Raw genomic sequence first — 18,492 nt, forward strand, 5'->3', positions numbered from 1 at the left:
TGACAGGAAATCCAATCCCCTAAACCTGTTTTTCCAGCAGTGTCCGTGCCCCTGGCCCACGTGAGTCACCCGGCCCCTCCTGCGTTCCTCAGCCCTGCCAGTCCCTGCCCGCTTCCCAGGCCTCCTGGGCCCCCTCCCTTCCGGCCCTGCCTCCTGTCTGTGGGGAGGCCCCAGAGCGCGGGGTGATTTTCTCTCTCTGGATCAGGGCATGAGAGCCCCATGTTGCCTGCCTTCTCAGTCCGGACCCCCAAACAAGCCCTGAGATCAGCCCGCAGGAGAGGCAGACTTCTCGGGCTCGGCAGGCTGAGTGGGGCTGCCTCATGGGCTCTGGTGGGCCCCTCCTGTGCCCCGGGGTCCCAAAAGGCACCGGAACACCCCCTCCACCTTCGGGCGGGCCATGCAGGCCCCGTGCGGGCAGTCAGTGCCTGCTTGGGCCCCCAGCTCTGTGCACTCCACTGCAGTCTGACTCGGCCCCACCACGGCAGGGAGGAGCAGAGGCCAGCTCAGCCGTCTGCTCAAGGGGGTCCGCGGGGAGGAGAGGCTTGAGCCGGTGCCCCAGGGAGCCTTGGGCAGGCCCTGCCCCCAGACCTTCAGGGGCGTGTCCATCAGCAGGTCCATTGGCAGGTTCGCTGCTGGCGCGGGCCCAGGGCTGACCTTCATCAGTGCTCCAGCCCCACCCGCGGTCCTCACGGCCTGCCTCTGTGCATCTCACCCACACCACCCAGCAGGCACTCCAGGAACAACAAAGAAGTGGTGGGGTCCCAAGGCCAGCAAGGGATTCCCTGGTGGCTCAGACAGTAAAGAGTCTGCCTGCAATGCGGGAGACCTGAATTCGATCCCTGGTTCGGGAAGATCCCCTGGAGGAGGGCACGGCAACCCACTCCAGTATTCTTGCCTGGAGAAGCTCATGGACAGAGAAGCCTGGAGGGCTACAGTCCATGGGGTCGCAAAGAGTCCAACATGGACTGAGGAACTTTCACTTTCCAGTATTCTTGCCTGGGAAATCTCATGGACAGAGGAGCCTGGCGGGCTACAGTCCATAGGGTTGCAAAAGAGTCAGACACGATGGAGCGACTTCACTTGCACTTTCAAGGCCAGCAAGTGGACAGAGAAACCTGTGAGGAGAGGGGCAGGGGGGCAGGAACGTCTCGTTAGAGGCCCGAGTCCCTCCCGTGAACACTGCCAGAGTGGGATGGTGGTGGGGATCTGCCCGGCACCCCCAGGCAAACCCCACACCAGATGGGCCCCTGGGCCTGGCCGGAAAGAGAAGGGTTGGGCCTGCCTTGCCTCTCAGGACCAAAGCAGACACAGAGAGCACCCGTCACAGTGAGGGCCTGAGTCTTTCCTCCACACGGCCCGCTCCCCAGCAGCCCGGCCCTTGCCCATCCTCTGCCACTCCAGGTCCTGTTGGATCACGTGCCCCTCCCCCGACAACGGTGGTGCCCACCTCTCTGCAGACACATCCGGCATCCACACCCTTGCCCCGAGGGCTTCTCCTTCCCCCGTTCACCCAGGTCCAGACAACTTAGTGAACACTTTCCTTCCAGGTGAGAAACAAGGACATCACAGTCAAGAGCGATTCCAGCCAGCCAGGGCAACCAGGAAGGAGAAGGATACCCGCCATCCGGCAGCCGCTCCCCTGCAGTGAGCACTGAAGATACTGTGATAGCACTGAAGATACCCAGGTCGCTGAGATGCATATGAAAGGAATGACCTCAGTGAGCCCAGACTGTTGCATCTTCCCATACAGAGGAAAACCAGAAAATGCTTAACTCCAGATAACTGGTTTTCTTTAATTGACAAGAAATACTTCGGATGTTCAGACTACACGCCTTGTGTTACAAACTCCTATATAAGCTGACTCCTCTCTGCTCTGCTCCTTGGAGCAATTCTCTCAGGGTCACTTGAGATGCTGCCCTCCAGGCTTGCAGTCCTAAACATTCCCAATGAATAAAACATAACTCTCAACTATTAGGCTGTGACTTTTTTTTAAGTCGACGCTGGGGTCTTTTTCTCAGGAGACCCAGTGGTTGACCTAGCAACCCTGAGCCCCTGGAGCCCAAGAATCTAGGACCTCCTCCTGCCTCCCACCCCAGCCCGAACATGGCACTGGGCACCCCCAGGGCACCTGCACAGACTTGGGATTCTGTGACCCTATCTGAGGGTGGGAGTTGGAGACAGCAACCAGAGCTGGGCAGAGGGTGAGAGCCGGGCAACCTGCAGACCCAGCTGACGCCTCTGTCTACAGCCCGCCGAGGAGGAGGCAGCGGGAGGTGGGGAAGGGCAGAGAGCCCTGCATCTGGCGGGCAGGGGTGTGCTGAGCTGGAGGGTGTGGGCCAGGCAGGGTGGGGCAGGTCCCCGCCCCTCCCACCAGCACCTGTCCCAACTATAAGGCCTCCAGAGAGGGGGAGGGCCGCCAGTGCTCCCAGAGGTGCCCCAAGATGAAGACAGCCTTGCTGTTCCTCGTCGCCTTGGCTGCAGCTGCTGGGCCAGGTGAGGGGCTGGGTGGGGGCTGGGGGAGTGGGGAGCCAGACCCTGGAAGCCTGGAGTGGCTTCTCTCTAGGCACGGAGAACCCTGGGCATGCGGGGGCTAGAACAAAGTGAACCCCGCACCTTAACTTCGTGGGATCACAGACTTAACAATAGTTCAGAATCAGAGAATCTTACAGTCAGTCAACCCAGCGGATCAGACACGCGGAGAGGGAGCAATGCTGGGGGTTGTCTTGATATGCTTCTCCCCGAGAAAGACAGAGGCCAGAGGCCAGCCCCAATGCCCACCCCCAGGCCCCAGGCCCTCCCAGGGTCGCCCATCTCCCTGCAGGCTCAGCATGGCCAAACGGACAGCCCCCAGGGTGCCAACTCAGCCTCAGGTCCTCACCGTGGGCTGCGCACTGCCCACTGCAAGACAGTCCCCAGGGAGGGGACAGCAGCCAGGTCCTGTGAGCTGCTGTTAGCACACCCCAGAGCCTCTGATGCCCCTGGGGAAGGGTCTTCAGTGCAGCCATATTGGCCGCCTCGCCAGTCCTCTAGAGACGCCCAGTGCTGGACAGCTCCTCCAGGGAGGGGGAGGTGCCAGGGCCCCAGCCAATGGGGGCGTCATCTCCTGCCTCCCGGGGCTGTGTGCAAGATGTGAGCCCCTGTGAGGCCCGGGGACCTCAGAGCGACTGGCCCAGGGCAGGGGTGGCAGAGGGCTCTGTCTAGCAGGGGTCTTTCAGCCTCTTTGGGCGGGCTCCCTGGGGCCTGCTGAGGCCCTGGCTCTCTCCCCAGCCCAGGCACTGCGCTGCCACGTGTGCAGCAGCTCCAGCAACTGCAAGAAGCCGCAGGTCTGCTCAGCCAGCTCCAGCTTCTGCAAGACTGTGATCAGGAGTGAGTGATCTGGGGGAGGGAAGGAGGCCCTGTGGGGCACCCCAGGGCTTGAGGATCATCCCTGGGGAGGCTGGTGGAAGGGATCTCAGTGACGGCCTGGTCCTGGTGGCGATGGAAGCTGGGACTTGGGAGGCCCTGGGGGACAGGGGTGCCACCTGGCCTGACCTCACCCACCCATCCCCAGTGGAGCCTCTGTCTGGGAACCTGGTGGAGAAGAACTGCTCCGAGTGGTGCACGCCCACGAACGGCCAGCAGGGTCAAGTCGGCAAGGGCCAGGAGACCACCCTGTGCTGCAATGGCGACCTGTGCAACGAGGGTCTGCAGAGCTGGCAGAGCGCCGCGCCCTCCCGCACCAGTGCCCACCTCGGCCTGGCGCTGGCCTGTGGCCTCCTCGCCCTCCTCTGGGCCCCTGGTCTGTGACCCCCAGAACCAGGGCCCCACCCCCTCCTCTCCCTGGCCAGGATGGAGGCTCAGACACCCGGGGCTGGGGGCTCCGCAGAAGGTCTGGGGCCGGCCAGGTGGCCGAGGGGCCAGAAGGGCTGAAGGCTTGGAGCGGCCCTGGTGCAAGAGGACCCGCCTCCCTCCCAGAGCAGCGGGGTGGGGGAGGGGACAGGAGGCCTTCCGCTCCCTCCTGATTTCATCTTCATGCTGTTTCGTTTCTGTTTGTTTTTCTATTCAAAGCCCAACGTTGGAATAAATGACTGAAAACCAGTGTGGTCGTGTGGGTGCTATTCTGGAGTGGAGGGGGAGGGGGGCGGCGGTCATCTGCACACACAGGCCCCCAGGTCCCAGGGCTTGTCACCCAGAACCAGTTTCGGCAGCATGCACAAAGCCTGAAGTGCCCCCGCCACCCTGCCTTGCTGGAGGGGACATGACGCTCCTCAGGCCCCTCCTCTGCAGCCCCAGACAAGGAAGGCCCTCCTGGGAGAGGCCTGAGCAGAAGCAGGGCGCAGAAGCTCGTGGGTGCAGCCGTGATGGGCAGGCCGAGCTCTCCACCTGGCTGCCTGGGACCACCCGGTGGGACACCCCGCCCACCCTGCCAGCCCTTACCCAGCGCCCACATCCAAGCCCCGCCGGCCCAGGGTCGCTAGGATCCCGCTTTGTCCTACCAGGTGGCCTTGAGCAAGGCCCTTCCGCTCCCGGAGCCTGGGAGCCCTACGCGTGCCAGCGGCGCGCGCGGGCAGTGTTGGAGGTCCGAGGTCCCGGCGCCCGGGCGCAGCGGGCCTCTCCCTCTCCGCCCTCGCAGGGCCTGCGATCCAGCCGCCTCTCCTGCTGCATCGGGAATATTCCGAGGATCAGCGCGCCTCCCGGTAGCCACACGCGGGAGCCGGGCCTTGGGAGGAGCTGCTAAGGGATGGTGTCCCGCCCCTAACTCGGAGCCCACTAGGGGCCCTGGGAACCCGCAGCAGGGAGTGAAAAGAACGGGTCAGACACGCGGGCCACGGAGGTCGGGCAGAGGGACTGCATCGCACCGGGCGAGGGCTGTGCCTTGACCTCAGGGGGTCCCGCGGCAGGCTGCCCGTGTGGCTGGGCTTTGGATCAAGAGGCGGGGAACAGGGACAGGGACGTTCACCTGGAGGGAAGGGAGGGTGATTCCACAGGGGACCCCCACCCCACACCTGGAAGCCCGGGGCAACCGGCGAAGTTCCGAACGGAGGAGGTTGTCGCCACGTGGGACCAGGAAAGGCTCCGCAGAGGGGACATCCCTCAAGGGACAACCCAGGCCACGTGGCCCAGGAGGAGCTGAGAGGTAGAAGGCGCCTTCCAATTCCTGAGAGCGCCAATTGCACCCAGGCGGGAGCAGCATCTGTGACTGAGGGCGGCAGTGAAGGGCAGAGTGGCCTTCCAGAGCTGCTGGGCAGCAGCCGCCTGCCCCGTGCCTGTGTCTCCAGCAGCTGAATTAGTGACCTCGTGTTTGGACCATTCAGTGTGAATGCAGGTGGCATGGGTTTAAGGCTTTCATCCTGCCTCCCCTGTTCTCTGACCACCTGTTTTTTCCTTTCCTCTCTTTTCTGTCTTCTCTTCCGTGAAGAGATTAATCTTTTGTGATTCCATTTTATCTCCTGTTACTTTATTAAGCAGAGCTCTTTGATTTTTCTTTTCTTCCTCTGTCTTTTCTTTTCTTTTTTTTTAATTTTAGAAAGGAATTCTTTCTGCTTTTGCATGTCTGAAAACTTTATTTCCCCTTCACTTTTCAGAGATGTTTTCACTGGGCATGTAACTCCAAGTTGTTTGTCTTGCTTTTGTGGTTGGTATTTCAAACATTGCTTCGCTGCACTGGCTTCACTGTTTCTGACAAGAAATCTGCTGGCATCCCTATCTCCAATCCTCTGTGCATCATATAATCTCTGCTTCTAGTATTTTCTTTTTACCACTGGTTTTAAGCAATTAATCACACAGTGTGCTTTGGTATCAGTTCAGTTCAGTCGCTCAGTCGTGTCCGACTCTTTGCAACCCCATGAACTGCAGCACACCAGGCCTTCCTGTCCATCACCAACTCCTGGAGTTCACTCAGACTCACGTCCATCGAGTCAGTGATGCCATCCAGCCATCTCACCCCCTTCTCCTCCTGCCCCCAATCCCTCCCAGCATCAGAGTCTTTTCCAATGAGTCAACTCTTCTCATGAGGTGACCAAAGTACTGGAGTTTCAGCTTTAGCATCATTCCTTCCAAAGAACACCCAGGACTGATCTCCTTTAGAATGGACTGGTTGAATCTCCTTGCAGTCCAAGGGACCCTCAAGAGTCTTCTCCAACACCACAGTTCAAAAGCATCAATTCTTCGGCACTCAGCTGTCTTCACAGTCCAACTCTCACATCCATATGTGACTACTGGAAAAACCATAGCCTTGACTAGACAGACCTTTGTTGGCAAAGTAATGTCTCTGCTTTTGAATATGCTATCTAGGTTGGTTATAACTTTCCTTCCAAGCAGTAAGCATCTTTTAATTTCATAGCTGCAGTCACCATCTGCAGTGATTTCGGAGCCCCCCAAAATAAAGTCTGACACTGTTTCCACTGTTTCCTCATCTGTTTCCCATGAAGTGATGGGACCAGATGCCATGATCTTCATTTTCTGAATGTTGAACTTTAAGCCAGCTTTTTCACTCTCCTCTTTCACTTTCATCAGGAGGCTTTTTAGCTCCTCTTCACTTTCTGCTTTGGTATAGTTTTCTTCAATTTCTTGTGCCTGAAGTTCATTGAACTTCTGGGTTCCATGGGTTTGATAGTTTCCCTGAGGGGAATTCAGGGTGGAGGAAAATAGGATGCTGGCCCTACATAGCTAAAGTGGAGGTGTTAGTCACTCAGTCGTGTCCAACTCTTTGGTATCCCACGGCCTATATAGCCCGCCAGGCTCCTCTGTCCATGGAATTCTCCAGGCAAGAATACTGGAATGGGTTGCCATTCCCTTTTCCAGGGGAATCTTCCTGACCCAGGGATTGAACCTGGGTCTCCTGTTTTGCAGGCGGATTCTTTACCCTTTGAGCCACCAGGGAAACCCCAGTAGTCCTCAGTAGGGTCCCCAAATGAAACATTAACACATGGCTTTTAGGTTGTACAGTGTTGTTTTGCTTTCCAGTCGACACAAGGTTTGTCCTCCAACCTCGTGTGAGCTCTGGGAACTCTTCCTAATGTTTTTTCTGTCTTTAATTTTCGTCAGTTTGATTACTATGTACACTTGTGTTCCTCCTTGGGTTCATCTTACCTGGGACTCTCTGCACTTCCTGGACTTGGTTGACTGTTTCCTTTCCCACATTCGGGACCTTTTCAGCTATTATCCCTTCAGATATTTTCCCGAGTCCTTTCTCTTTCTTTCTCTTCTCCTTCTAGGACCCCTATAATGTGAAATGTTGGTGCATTTAATGTTGTCCCAGAGGTCTCTTATAGTGTTCTCATTTCTTTTTATTCTTTTTTTCTATATTCTGTTTTGCTTTAGTGATTTTCACCATTCTATCTTCCAGGTCACTTATCCATTCTTCCGCCCTTGTTATTCTGCTATTGATTCTTTCTAGGGTATTGTTTATCTCTGTTATTTGTTCTTTAGTTCTTCCAGGTCTTTGGCAAACATTTCTTGCATCTTCTGCATTCTTTTTCCGAGCTCCTGAATCATCTTCACTGTCGTTATTCTGAATTCTTTTTCTGGAAGTGAAAGGTTATTGCTGAACCATGAGGAGGAAAAGAATTCAATCCGGGGCCAGTGACAAGGCTTGATCGCTCAGAGCTTTTTTTTTTTTTTGGTTTCAAATTATTATTATTTTTTTAATTTTTATTTTTACTTTATTTTACTTTACAATACTGCATTGGTTTTGCCATACGCTCAGAGCTTTTGTGTAATAAAGTCTTATTAAAGTATAAAATAGATAGAGAAAGCTTCTGACATAGACGTCAGATGGGAGCAGAAAGAGTGCCCCCCCTGCTAGTCTTTAGCTGGATGTTGCATAGCTACTAGCAGGCTGCTGATTAGAGAAAGGACATGGCGCCAGGCCCCTCACCCACAACATGCATTGAGATAACATTGGCACCAAGTGAGTCATCCCGGGCATATAAAACGATTGACAAGAATCTTGAAGAAAGGCAGATTTCCATACAAATATATACTTTCATTAACATAGATTAGAACAATGTATGAGTATAACAAACTAGTTTGTCAAGTAGGTTCTGAGCCTTTAGGCGGAACCAACTTGAAGACAGAGTCTAGGGTAAATGCAAAGTACATTCACAAAGCTTCAGACAAATATTGCCCTGGGAAAATGCATTGGTTAGCTCAAGATTTAAGACAAGTTCAGTTCAGGTGGTACCAGGTGTCATTATGGCAACATAGAATTTGAAGAGAAACCTCCTTTTAAATTTGTATAGAGAAGGAAAAAAATATAACACTAGTTTGTTTCCTCCAGCTGTTTAAGAGAGAAAAAATGTCTGACACTTGCAGCCGCTTTCCTCCGTTTGGAGACCCCTGGCCTTCCTGCCTGTCACCCTCTCAGAAGATTGCCTATCTCCACTTCATTTAGCGTTTTCTCTGGGGATTTATCTTGTTCTTTCATCTGGAAGACAACCCTATGCTTTTTCATTCTGATTAGCTTTCTGTGACTGCGGTTTTCCATTTTGGAGGCGGCGGGATTGTGGTTCTTCTTGCTTGCTTGCTTCTTGTAGTCTGTCTGCCCTCTGGTGGATAAGGCTAAAAGGCAAGCTTCCTGATGGAAGGAACTGGTGTCAGAGAAAATTGGGTCTCCCTCTGGTGGGCCGACCATGCTCAGTAAAACTTAAATCCAATTGTCCGCTGACGGGCTGGGTTCCTTCCATGTTAGTTGTTTGGCCTGAGGGGACTCAGCCCTGGAGACTACAGGCTCTACAGTAGGGCTAACGGCGATCTCCAAGAGGGCTTACACCAAGGGTCACCTCCCGGGACTGCTGCTGTCGGTGTCCCTGTTCCCGTGGCAAGCCACTGCCTACCCTCACCTCCGCAAGAGACTCTCCAACACTCACAGGTAGGTTTGGCTCAGTCTCCTGTGGGCTCACTGCTCCTTTCCCCTGGTTCCTGGTGCACACAAGGTTTCGCCTGTGCCCTGCAAGTGTGGAGTCTCTGTTTTCCCCAGTCCCGCGGAAATCCCGCAATCCAGTCCCGCTGGACTTCGAGCTCAGATTCCCTGGGGACTGCTAGTCCCCGGGATGGGCAGCCTGACGTGGGGCTCAGAGCCTTCATAACTGTGTGAGAACTTCTTTGGCGTTGTCCTCCCATTTGTAAGGCGCCCACCTGGCGGGTGTGGGATTTGATTTAATCATGATTGTGCCCCTCCTACCATTTCATTACAGCTTCCCTGGTGGCTCAGATAGTCAAGCATCTGCCTGCAATGTGGGAGACCCAGGTTCGATCACTGAGTTGGGAAGATCCTCTGGAGAAAGAAATGGCAACCCACTCCAGTACCCTTGCTTGGAAAATCCCATGGATAGAGCAGCCTGGTATGCTACAGTCCATGGGGTCGCAAAGAGTCAGACACGACTGAGCGACTTCACTCACTCACTCACTCACTACCATCTCATTATGGCTTGTTCTCTGAGCTTGGACGTATCTTTTTCTGATGGGTTCCAGCATCCTCTGATCAATGGCTGTTTAACAGCTATTTGTGACTTTGGTTCTCTCTCAAGAGAAGATTATCGAACATCCTTCTGCTCCGCCATCTTGAGCCAATCTCTTTTATTGTTACTCTGGCTCGAAGAATAACTATTTTTTCACAGTGACTGATGATCCGATCTGACTGAATGTCCTAAACTCTCTAATATTTTTTGATGGAACTTCCTAAAAGCAAATTCTTATGAACTTCTTTTGATCTCTAACTAACTTTGGGGTGCTTCAGAGGACTTTTGAGGCATCCCAAAGAAAGATATTAAACTAATTAGGTTAATTTGGTGTGTTTAAGGTGCATGGGAAGTGCTGTCAAATAAGTAATAAATCTTCTCAGGTTATATTATATGGTAAATGTTACTAATGGAGATAATCTAGAAATTATATAGAATTCATAAAGAGTTGATATGTATTGGTAAAATGTTATCAGTCATAATTCTAGTTACTATCTATCACGTCACAGTAGTAACCAAGCTACCTTGTCAGTTTCATTGCAATCAGATTTTATACATGCCTTCTTGAGCCATTTTTCGTTATAGAAAGCTATAGTTTCACTCTGACGCCTTTACAAAAATACTACCTCTTCAAGATTTATTGAAGGGTCTTTCTAAGATTAAACTAAAATTAACTAGATGAACAAATTTTGTTATTAATAATGAGCTGGTACCAAACTGGAATCTGGCTTTCTCTCTCTGTTAAGAGAACAAAGTTTTCTTGGAATGCAGCTTTTAACAACAGGCTATATAAATTTCTTTGCCTTCAAGTGATTTATATTTGTTCTTAAAATCTTCTGTTACTTTGATAAAGTAAATGAGTATTATTTTGCAATGATCTGTGAAGATTATGGCACACATGGATAAAGCTCATTCTGTGTCTACAAAAAAATTAACCCCTTGTTGTTAGACTTTTGCTATCCTGATATCCTTAAAACACAACAACAGTCTACTCCTAAATCAGGGAATTTAAAATGAATAAACAATAACTATAAATTTTTTAAAAAAATCAAGGGTATGGGAAATCCAAGACGGCTGCTTGGCTTTTTCCCAGCTCCTTGACAAACCGCATTTTCTGTCTGAAGGGTTAAAGCTGTCCCTGGTTTCAGGGCTGATGTCCTCACAATGAAAAAGAAAAGGTTAGAAAATACGTTTCCCATCTGGAATATGATTTCTACAATCTCCAGTGATCAAGACACCCACTTAACTGGACAAACCATAGAAACCTTAAGAAAAAATGCACAAACTTCTTGAAATTATCCCTGTCACTGCGATCTTCAATCATTAGGCATGGTCAGTGCCACTGATGGAAAACTGGACTCAAACAGGACAAAGATTAATTACATGGGATTCAATGAACAGCTAAATATGATTATGATTTTTATGACTTGTCTGACATGCTAATAGCTTCTAGTCTTTGTTTTTCAGATATAGAAAAGCCCTTTTCCTCAAGCGACTTTTGATTTATAACAATTTGGTAATATACACCTGTGGATAAAATTAAAATCTTTTTCTTTTCTCTCTGCCTGATTACTTCAAAAATTGGAGACCCTTGAGGTCAAAGCAAATTTATCAAGTGAATGGAAAAGACTGTCTCTTGACATATACAAGAATCTAGATATTCAGTTCAGTTCAGTTCAGTTGCTCAGTCGTGTCCGACTCTTTGCGACCCCATGAACCACAGCACGCCAGGCCTCCCTGTCCATCACCAACTCCCGGAGTCCACCCAAACCCATGTCCGTTGTGCCGGTGATGCCATCCAACCATCTCATCCTCTGTCGTCCCCTTCTCCTCCTGCCCTCAATCTTTCCCAGCATCAGGGTCTTTTCAAATGAATCAGATATTCTGGGTACCAAAAAAGATGTGTGTGTTAGTTGCTCAGTTGTGTCTGACTCTTTACAACCCCATGGACTATAGCCCTTCAGGTTCTTCTGTCAATGAAATTCTCCAGGCAAGAATACTGGAGTGGATAGCCATTCCCTTCTCCGGGGGATCTTCCCGACCCAGGGATCAAACCCAATTCTCCTGCATTGCAGGCGGATTCTTTATCATCTGAGCCACTAGAGAAGCATAGGTAAACTCTGCAGGCTTAAAAGAGCCTGTATGAGCAATTACATTTACATGAATAAGCGGGCCATGTTTATTGAAACCAGACTTATTTGGAACAAATCAGCCTTGATTTGGCTGATTTAATAAAAATAAGGATAATCTAGAGAGAAAAACTTTATTTCAATGGTTTCAATATCCACCTTTGTGGATATTGAAATTTTGTATTTACTGAGGCTTTGCTATGTCCAGGATGACTCCTTGTTGCTCTGTTAAGCTATTATAAGATTTAATTGAATTAGTAGAAGAATATTCGAAGCTTGTTTCTGAAGCCAGTCACAACAATCTACCTTCAGATGAAGACCGGATGCCCTGTGAGTTACAACTAAGAGATTATGGATGCTGGAAAAGGCGTCTTTTAAAGGACTCTCTCCAAACTAAATAAAAGGACCCATATCAGGCACTCTTAAGTAGTACCTGTGGGACAGTCCTGAAGGGAACTGACTCTTGAATTCGTATTTCCCACTTGAGAAAGGCCTGTGCATTGGCCTGTCTATAGAAAAGACTGTTGACCCCAAATAACACCCGTGTTAAGATGAGAAGACAACAACAGTAGAAGACAGCTGATTTTAAAATCTGGACCAGGCCTGTGAGAACCATCCAACTAATCCAACTGCACTGTCTGCCAAATGTTTGTCTTCCTGTCAAAATGGAAAGTTATCATTTTACTTTTAACCATGCTTTCGACCCCAATGTTCAGGATTAAAGAAGAAAATTCTCTAGTGAAGCTGTCACAGACACGCATCACTGCTTGTTTTAAGTGCACTGCTTAAAGCACATGTACAATGCTTGTGTGACGATTGGGGATAAATGATAAAATGTATAGCCTACAAAGCATTTCCCCATTCGCATATCTCTGAGCCGGTTCATGATATCTGATTAGTTTTCCCCCCCAACATGGACAACTAGGCAAATATGTAAACAAAGAGGTCTAGCACTGAGGGAAATAAATGGACCCAGAGCAGATAACTGTGTTACTCTGGCAACACTGGAAAAATATATTGATGGGCAATGCCATTTATGGAAAGATTTGCAATCCAAAGGGGAAAATGATGGAAGAAATTTTTGCATATTGAAGTATGGGAAATCATTCTGGCTTACACATGATTGTTTTGAACTTTAAGCTAACCAAAACAGCCTGTTTGTGGCCTATTAAACATGCATTGTACATCTGCTTTAGCCATTAAAAATTACATTGAAAAATCAGAATGGAATAACTGTGGTTCAGACATCCAAAGTGGAACTATATTGTTAGTGTGGATATGGGTTCAGACATATTTCTATATTACTGAAAACTTGAGTTCTCTAAACTTGATCAGACTTGAGGACATCATCAGCCATTTTTAAAATGATATCTACTAGCAGCTGCCAATTGCAACCTTCTGGTCTTGAGGTCTTCTTGTAACTATGAAATCTTTATCCTACTTTAAAAACAATAGTTTTTGAACTGTGGTCCTGGAGAAGACTCTTGAGAGTCCCTTGGACTGCAAAGAGATCAACCCAGTCAACCCTAAAGGAAATCAACCCTGAATACTCATTTGAAGGACTGATGCTGAAGCTGAAGCTCCAATACTTTGGTGACCTGATGCAAAGAGGTGACTCATTGGAAAAGACCCTGATGCTGGAAAACATTGAGGGCAGGAAGAGAAGAGGGCGACAGAGGACAAGATAGTTGAATGGCATCAGTGACTCAGTGGACATGAGTTTGAGCAAACTCAGGGAGATAGGTGAAGGACAGAGAAGCCTGACGTGCCACAGTCCATGGAGTTGCAAAGAGTTGGACATGACTGAGTAACTGAACAACAAAAACTGTAGCAAATGAGACAACTCAACCTATAGTCTCCCAGCAAAAGACTACTTGGTTACTGAATGTATGTAAAGAGGAAACACTCCAAAACTTATTTTTCCTGGTTGCCATCAAAAAACAGGAAGACTTCTTTGAAAAAGACTACAAAGATGTTTTTTAACCATTATCTTCATTGCAGTATGTCTAATAATTTTCAAATGGTTGTCCAGGTGCTAGAGCAAAGCAATCAAAGAGATACAATATTTTCTTAATACAAAATATTGACGTTAATCTCGAACTCAAGATTATTTCCAACTCTGTGCCCATTCCCCAAATTAGGCAGGACTACGAAAATCCCAGGGATGGGGGAGCCCGGTGAGCTGCCATCTCTGGGGTCGCACAGAGTCGGACACGACTGAAGCGACTTAGCAGCAGCAGCAGCACGCCCCACTTCAGCAGGACGTAACCAGAGCAGTTGTTATCCCATTCCCTACAGAGCTGCGGAAAATGGAAATAGAAACAGAACAGAAACTAAGTTCCTCTGCCAAGTTTACAATTAACCTCTCAGTCTAGAACTTTCTTCCCTTTCTTGTTCCGCATCTGTTCCTCCTCAAGACTGAGGACTACCAAAGAAAAGGCGGGACTTGAAACCATCTACAAGACTCTGTATCCTTGTCTTTGGAGGTAAAATTCTGACTCGGGAGTTAATAATTGGAAATGTGAAAACGTAGAAAGGAAGAATAGCTGTTGGGTTGGGGAACTGGTAATGATGTAGCTTGTAATTCTGCCCATAGCAGAACCACCAAACTCCCAGATCCCCGAAAGGTCTGCACGAAGGCCTGACGCACATTCCTAACTTGTTTTACAGGAAGCAGACCCCCCCGCCCCTGACCCCCGCTTAGATGAAAACTGCTGACCACAAGGACATAGACCCTAGACTGGCTAAAACCAGAAGGCTGATGATGCTTGAAACTCCACCCTGACACCAGCCAATCCAAGGCTTGTCCACCAGTTGATCATGCTCCTTGAGCACTATTAACTCCTCACCACCCCCCCAGGGTGGGCCAGGCAGTCTTGAGGGCACTAGCCCACTGTGGCCCCCTTTGCCGGCAAAGCAATCAAAGCTCCTCTTTTCTGCTTCACCCACAACTCTGCCCCTGCATTTCTATTTGGCAGCAGTGAACAGAGGCTGAGTTTGGCAACACCCTTAATTCATCATGATCTGAGGATGAAGGCCACAATACACGCAGGTGTCCACACCCTTGTGTTTATTTTACGCCTCATTAGGTTGTCAGATTACTGATGTCAAGAATATTTGGGAATGTTTGTCAGTTTTATCCCCAACACCTGGCACCTGTGGCATCTCAGTGACTATTTGGCAAACAGGGTGACCAACCATCCCAGTCCACCCAGAGAGAGTGCCCACCTCACTTTGGAGGCTCAGTGCCTTGGGCCCCCAAAATGGCTCCGCTCTTTGAAAGAAAAATAAAATTTAGGGTCAAAGGAAATGTATTCTTTTCTCACATTAGAAAAAAAAATTTAGAGCCCATGAAAATCTTAAATTTCGCCTTAAACATTAATGTTTAAGGGAGTTATGAAACAGTGGACTCCTTTCAAGACTTGCTTTAACCCTGCGTTGGGTGGGACCGGGTGTGGGCAAGAGGCCCAGAGATGCTGGGTGGCTTGCGTAGGTCACATTGCAGGTAAAGGAGGGCCAGGTTGGGGACCCAGATGCCCGTTCCAGAAGTCGGCTCCACTCCACCCCCACCCCTCCCTGTTAAACTGAGTGGAACGAAGGAGGGGGCGCAGCTGCAGGGGTGCGGGGCTGACTAGTAATCCGGGGTGAGTGGGCGGCTGCGGCTGCTGAAAGCAGAGAGAGCGAGGCAGGGCCAGACGTGTCCCGCGGTGCGCGTGCGTCTGAGCATCGCGTGGGTGTCCCCGCGGGGCCTAAACACCTGGGCACCATGGACTGTTGCCGGGGGTCCCAGCCCCTTAGGAGGGACGAGCCCGTCGGCGGGCCAGGCGAGACGGGGCGGGGCCTGCAGTGAGGTCACCGGCAACGGGCGGCTCTGGCGCAGGGGCGGCGACGCGGCGTGGTCACTGCGGGGCGCACGGAGGGACGGGAGTGCTGTCAGACCCGAGTTGCAGGGGCTGGAGAGCGGCCGCGGGTGAGTCCCAGGCGCAACGGGACCTCGGTGTGGTGAATGAAGGTCATGGTTGAGGTCATCCCCCAACTTGGGACCGCAGTCTCGGGGGCGGGGCTCCCCGGGAGGGGGAGGAGAAGAGCTGGCGGCCTTACTCAGACCTTCGATACCCCGAGGGGGACGCCCTGAAAATGGGTCATGGAAGATGGGTTTGTTGTTCTCTGGAAGGGGAGAGTCTGATTTAGCCCCCCTTGGCGCAAAGGCGGGGCTAGACTGTCCCTGCGCAGGGAGGGAAGTCGTAGTCGGATTCGCCCAGAGCCTGTCTGGAGAGGGGGCATCTCCGCTCCAAACAGCAGATCCGGCTCCGAAGTTCTTGTCTTGCCCAAGGGCCCCCCTGTAGTCCTTTTAGAGTGCATCCCCTGCAGACTGGACACAGCTGCAGCCCACCAGTGCTGTGAGCCTCGCAGTGGCTGAGGGCTCCAGAGGCCTCCCAGGAGAGGGGCCCCCAGCTGGGCCCTGAAAGACCAGAGGCACAAGGGAGGGGAGTAGGGAGGCTAGACCCGCTCCCGGGCCCAAGGGCGCCCTTGTACTCAGGGTCCTGGGTCGGGGAGGGCTGGGTGCCAGCTCCCTAGGGCCCCTGCCTCAACCATCCCCAGGGAGGGTGTGGGTTCTGGCCTAGCATTCAAGCTTTCCCCTCCAGCCTTCGCTTGGGACCCCACCCTAGCTGTGGCACTGCCCCCTCTGGTGTGCACGGGTCTTGGCCTTTTGCAGGCACTGGTGTCTCTTGTTGAAGTATCCCCCCCTGCTTCCTTCTCATCTCATTTGTGTCTCCTTCTCTAGGAAGCCTTCCAGGCTGAGCTGGGTGGCCCCTCTGCCCAAGCTCCCTGTGGGTACCTCAGGCCTTGCTATGACCTCCCATCCTCATTCCCTTCTGTGCAGGAATACAGCACCTCCAGTTGACCAGGAGCTCCGGGAGGGCCGGGGGTTGTCCCACCCGCTCGGTGCCCTGCCCCAGCCCTGGCCTGAGTTGAATCAAGGACCAACTGCTCTCCACATCCCTGCTCCCACTCTGCCCTCTGGCCCCCGGCCATGACGCCCCTGCTCGCCCTGCTCCTGGTGGCCCTGGTGGGCCTCCCTGTGGGTAAGATGGATGGAGAACAAAGGGATGGACAGACCCACCTTTGGGGTCAGCCAGGCTGAGCTGGGGGGATGGTGGCAGAAATCCCAGTGACCACCTCTCCTTCCAGCTCTTCCTGGGGAAGGGGATGGGGCCTGGGGGCTGCTGGGCTGGACGAGGGGCCTCTGCCTGTTCTCTGATCCCCGCTCCCTGTGGGCCCTCCCCGGCCGCAGCCCCAGCTCTGGACTGCCACGTGTGCGCCTACAACGGGGAGAACTGCTTCAACCCCATGCGCTGCCCGGCCATGGTCTCCTACTGCATGACGACGCGCACCTGTGAGTTCCTGGGGTGCTCCCCAGCCCTCTCTGGGGAGCACTGGGGCAGGGCGGGGGGTAGCGTGGGGGAGGCTGAGGAGGGAGGCTCCCACCTGCTCCAGGATCCTTTCTGGGAGCCCCAGGCGGAGGGGATCATGGCCTAATGGCCCTGCATGCTCGGGTTGGCCCCTCTCAGGGTCCTGGCCTGCCTTCCCCCTCCTCTGCAGACTACACCCCGACCAGGATGAAGGTGAGCAAGTCCTGCGTGCCCAGCTGCTTTGAGACCGTGTACGACGGCTACTCCAAGCACGCATCCACTACTTCCTGCTGCCAGTATGACCTCTGTAACGGCGCTGGCCTTGCCACCCCTGCGACTCTGGCCCTGGCCCTTATACTCCTGGCCACCCTCTGGGGTCTGCTCTAAACCCAGGGAGGGGAAAGCGCTGAGCAGCATAGCCCCACCCTCTCCCCCTGTACCCCCACCCACCATCTGCCCTCCCCGGACCCCCCAGCCACACCCAGGACTGTCTGCAAGAGGACTCTTGACCTCCCCCAGCCACCCTGAGGTCTGCTTCCCGTTTGTGATCTGGTTTCCTAAAGGCTGATGTGGGACTACACCTCCCCAGGCTTCTGGCCTTGACGATGCAGATAAGCCTCTCCTCATTCAAGGACTGGGACGTGGGCGCACTGTGCTGTTGGCCCAGGAACACTGATTTGAAGGGGCCCTTTGGTCCCTCTGCCTTGTAGGTGTGCTGGAGGGGGAGGGACGATTGGGACTGAGGGTGGGGGCCGGTTCCAGGAAGCAGGCTCTCCGGGGCTGCAGGAGGGCTGCCTGGGGCGGAGAGGGCTGGAGGTCGGAGGGAGGCAGGCCTGGGCCCCTGGGCTGCGCCCTCGTTCCAAGCAGCCCTGGCAGGGGAGGGACTAGCTCGGCCTGAGGAGGCCCCCGAGGGCCCTCCCGATCCGGCGCTGGGCCCCTGCGCAGGACGTGGGTCCGCATAGATCAGGCTATATTTGGTGGAGCTTGAGAGCTGATCCCGGGGCTATTTTTGGGCCAGGAGGGAAGGGTGCTGAGCCGCAGCCACCCGAAGCCTGGCTTCCTGCCCTAAGCAGGCCTGGCGGAGGGCGCCCTTTTACGGAGTGAACTCTTGCCCGGTGCCGGAAAGGATTCACCCAGCCCTGTCTGACACGCGGGGGCAGGAGCGACGCCCTCTCTGGGACGCTCGGGCCGCACCGGCGAGGGCGGGCTGGGCCAGCCGGAGAGGAGGGGAAGGCAGTCTTCGGGAGGCCCGGGAGGCCGAGGACGGGAGGAGGGATCACAGCAGAAGGATCGGGCCGTGCTCCCTCCGCGCACAGCGGGCGTTTCCACGCCCCTGGCCGCGGGCGATCGCAACAGGGTCCTGACTGAAGGGGAGCATGGCGCGCCGGCCTCGGTCCCGAAGGCCATGCCAGCCGGCCCAGGGGTTTCGCGGCCCCTCGACTCTGACCCTGCCCGCGGGACGGGCGAGAGCTCTGCACCGGCTGGAGCGCTTCTGCCTCATCCCTAGGA

At 52.9% G+C, this 18,492-nt stretch overlaps 2 protein-coding genes across 2 annotated transcripts; both read left to right on the forward strand.

Annotated features, from left to right (window-relative positions):
* The first annotated feature begins 2,441 nt into the window (after positions 1-2,441).
* LY6D (lymphocyte antigen 6 family member D) lies at positions 2,442-3,786 on the forward strand. Its single transcript, XM_068984108.1, has 3 exons — positions 2,442-2,493; positions 3,268-3,366; positions 3,551-3,786. The coding sequence occupies exons 1-3, from the start codon at positions 2,442-2,444 to the stop codon at positions 3,784-3,786; spliced, it is 387 nt and encodes a 128-aa protein (XP_068840209.1).
* An 11,704-nt stretch (positions 3,787-15,490) lies between these two features.
* LYNX1 (Ly6/neurotoxin 1) lies at positions 15,491-17,370 on the forward strand. Its single transcript, XM_068984024.1, has 4 exons — positions 15,491-15,539; positions 16,455-16,656; positions 16,866-16,967; positions 17,174-17,370. Exons 2-4 carry the CDS (start codon positions 16,605-16,607, stop codon positions 17,368-17,370), a joined length of 351 nt encoding a protein of 116 aa, XP_068840125.1. The 5' UTR covers positions 15,491-15,539; positions 16,455-16,604.
* The last annotated feature ends 1,122 nt before the right edge of the window (positions 17,371-18,492 follow it).

This window comes from Capricornis sumatraensis, chromosome 11, assembly GCF_032405125.1.
Source record: "Capricornis sumatraensis isolate serow.1 chromosome 11, serow.2, whole genome shotgun sequence".
Classification (NCBI taxonomy): Eukaryota; Metazoa; Chordata; class Mammalia; order Artiodactyla; family Bovidae; genus Capricornis; species Capricornis sumatraensis.

Coding starts and splice junctions, on each gene's coding strand:
- LY6D (XM_068984108.1), top strand. CDS start 2,442: ATGAAGACAGCCTTGCTGTTCCTCGTCGCCTTGGCTGCAGCTGCTGGG. Junction 2,494..3,267: donor GGCTGCAGCTGCTGGGCCAG/GTGAGGGGCTGG, acceptor CTCTCTCCCCAG/CCCAGGCACTGCGCTGCCAC. Junction 3,367..3,550: donor CTGCAAGACTGTGATCAGGA/GTGAGTGATCTG, acceptor ACCCATCCCCAG/TGGAGCCTCTGTCTGGGAAC.
- LYNX1 (XM_068984024.1), top strand. CDS start 16,605: ATGACGCCCCTGCTCGCCCTGCTCCTGGTGGCCCTGGTGGGCCTCCCT. Junction 16,657..16,865: donor CCTGGTGGGCCTCCCTGTGG/GTAAGATGGATG, acceptor CCCCGGCCGCAG/CCCCAGCTCTGGACTGCCAC. Junction 16,968..17,173: donor CTGCATGACGACGCGCACCT/GTGAGTTCCTGG, acceptor CCTCCTCTGCAG/ACTACACCCCGACCAGGATG.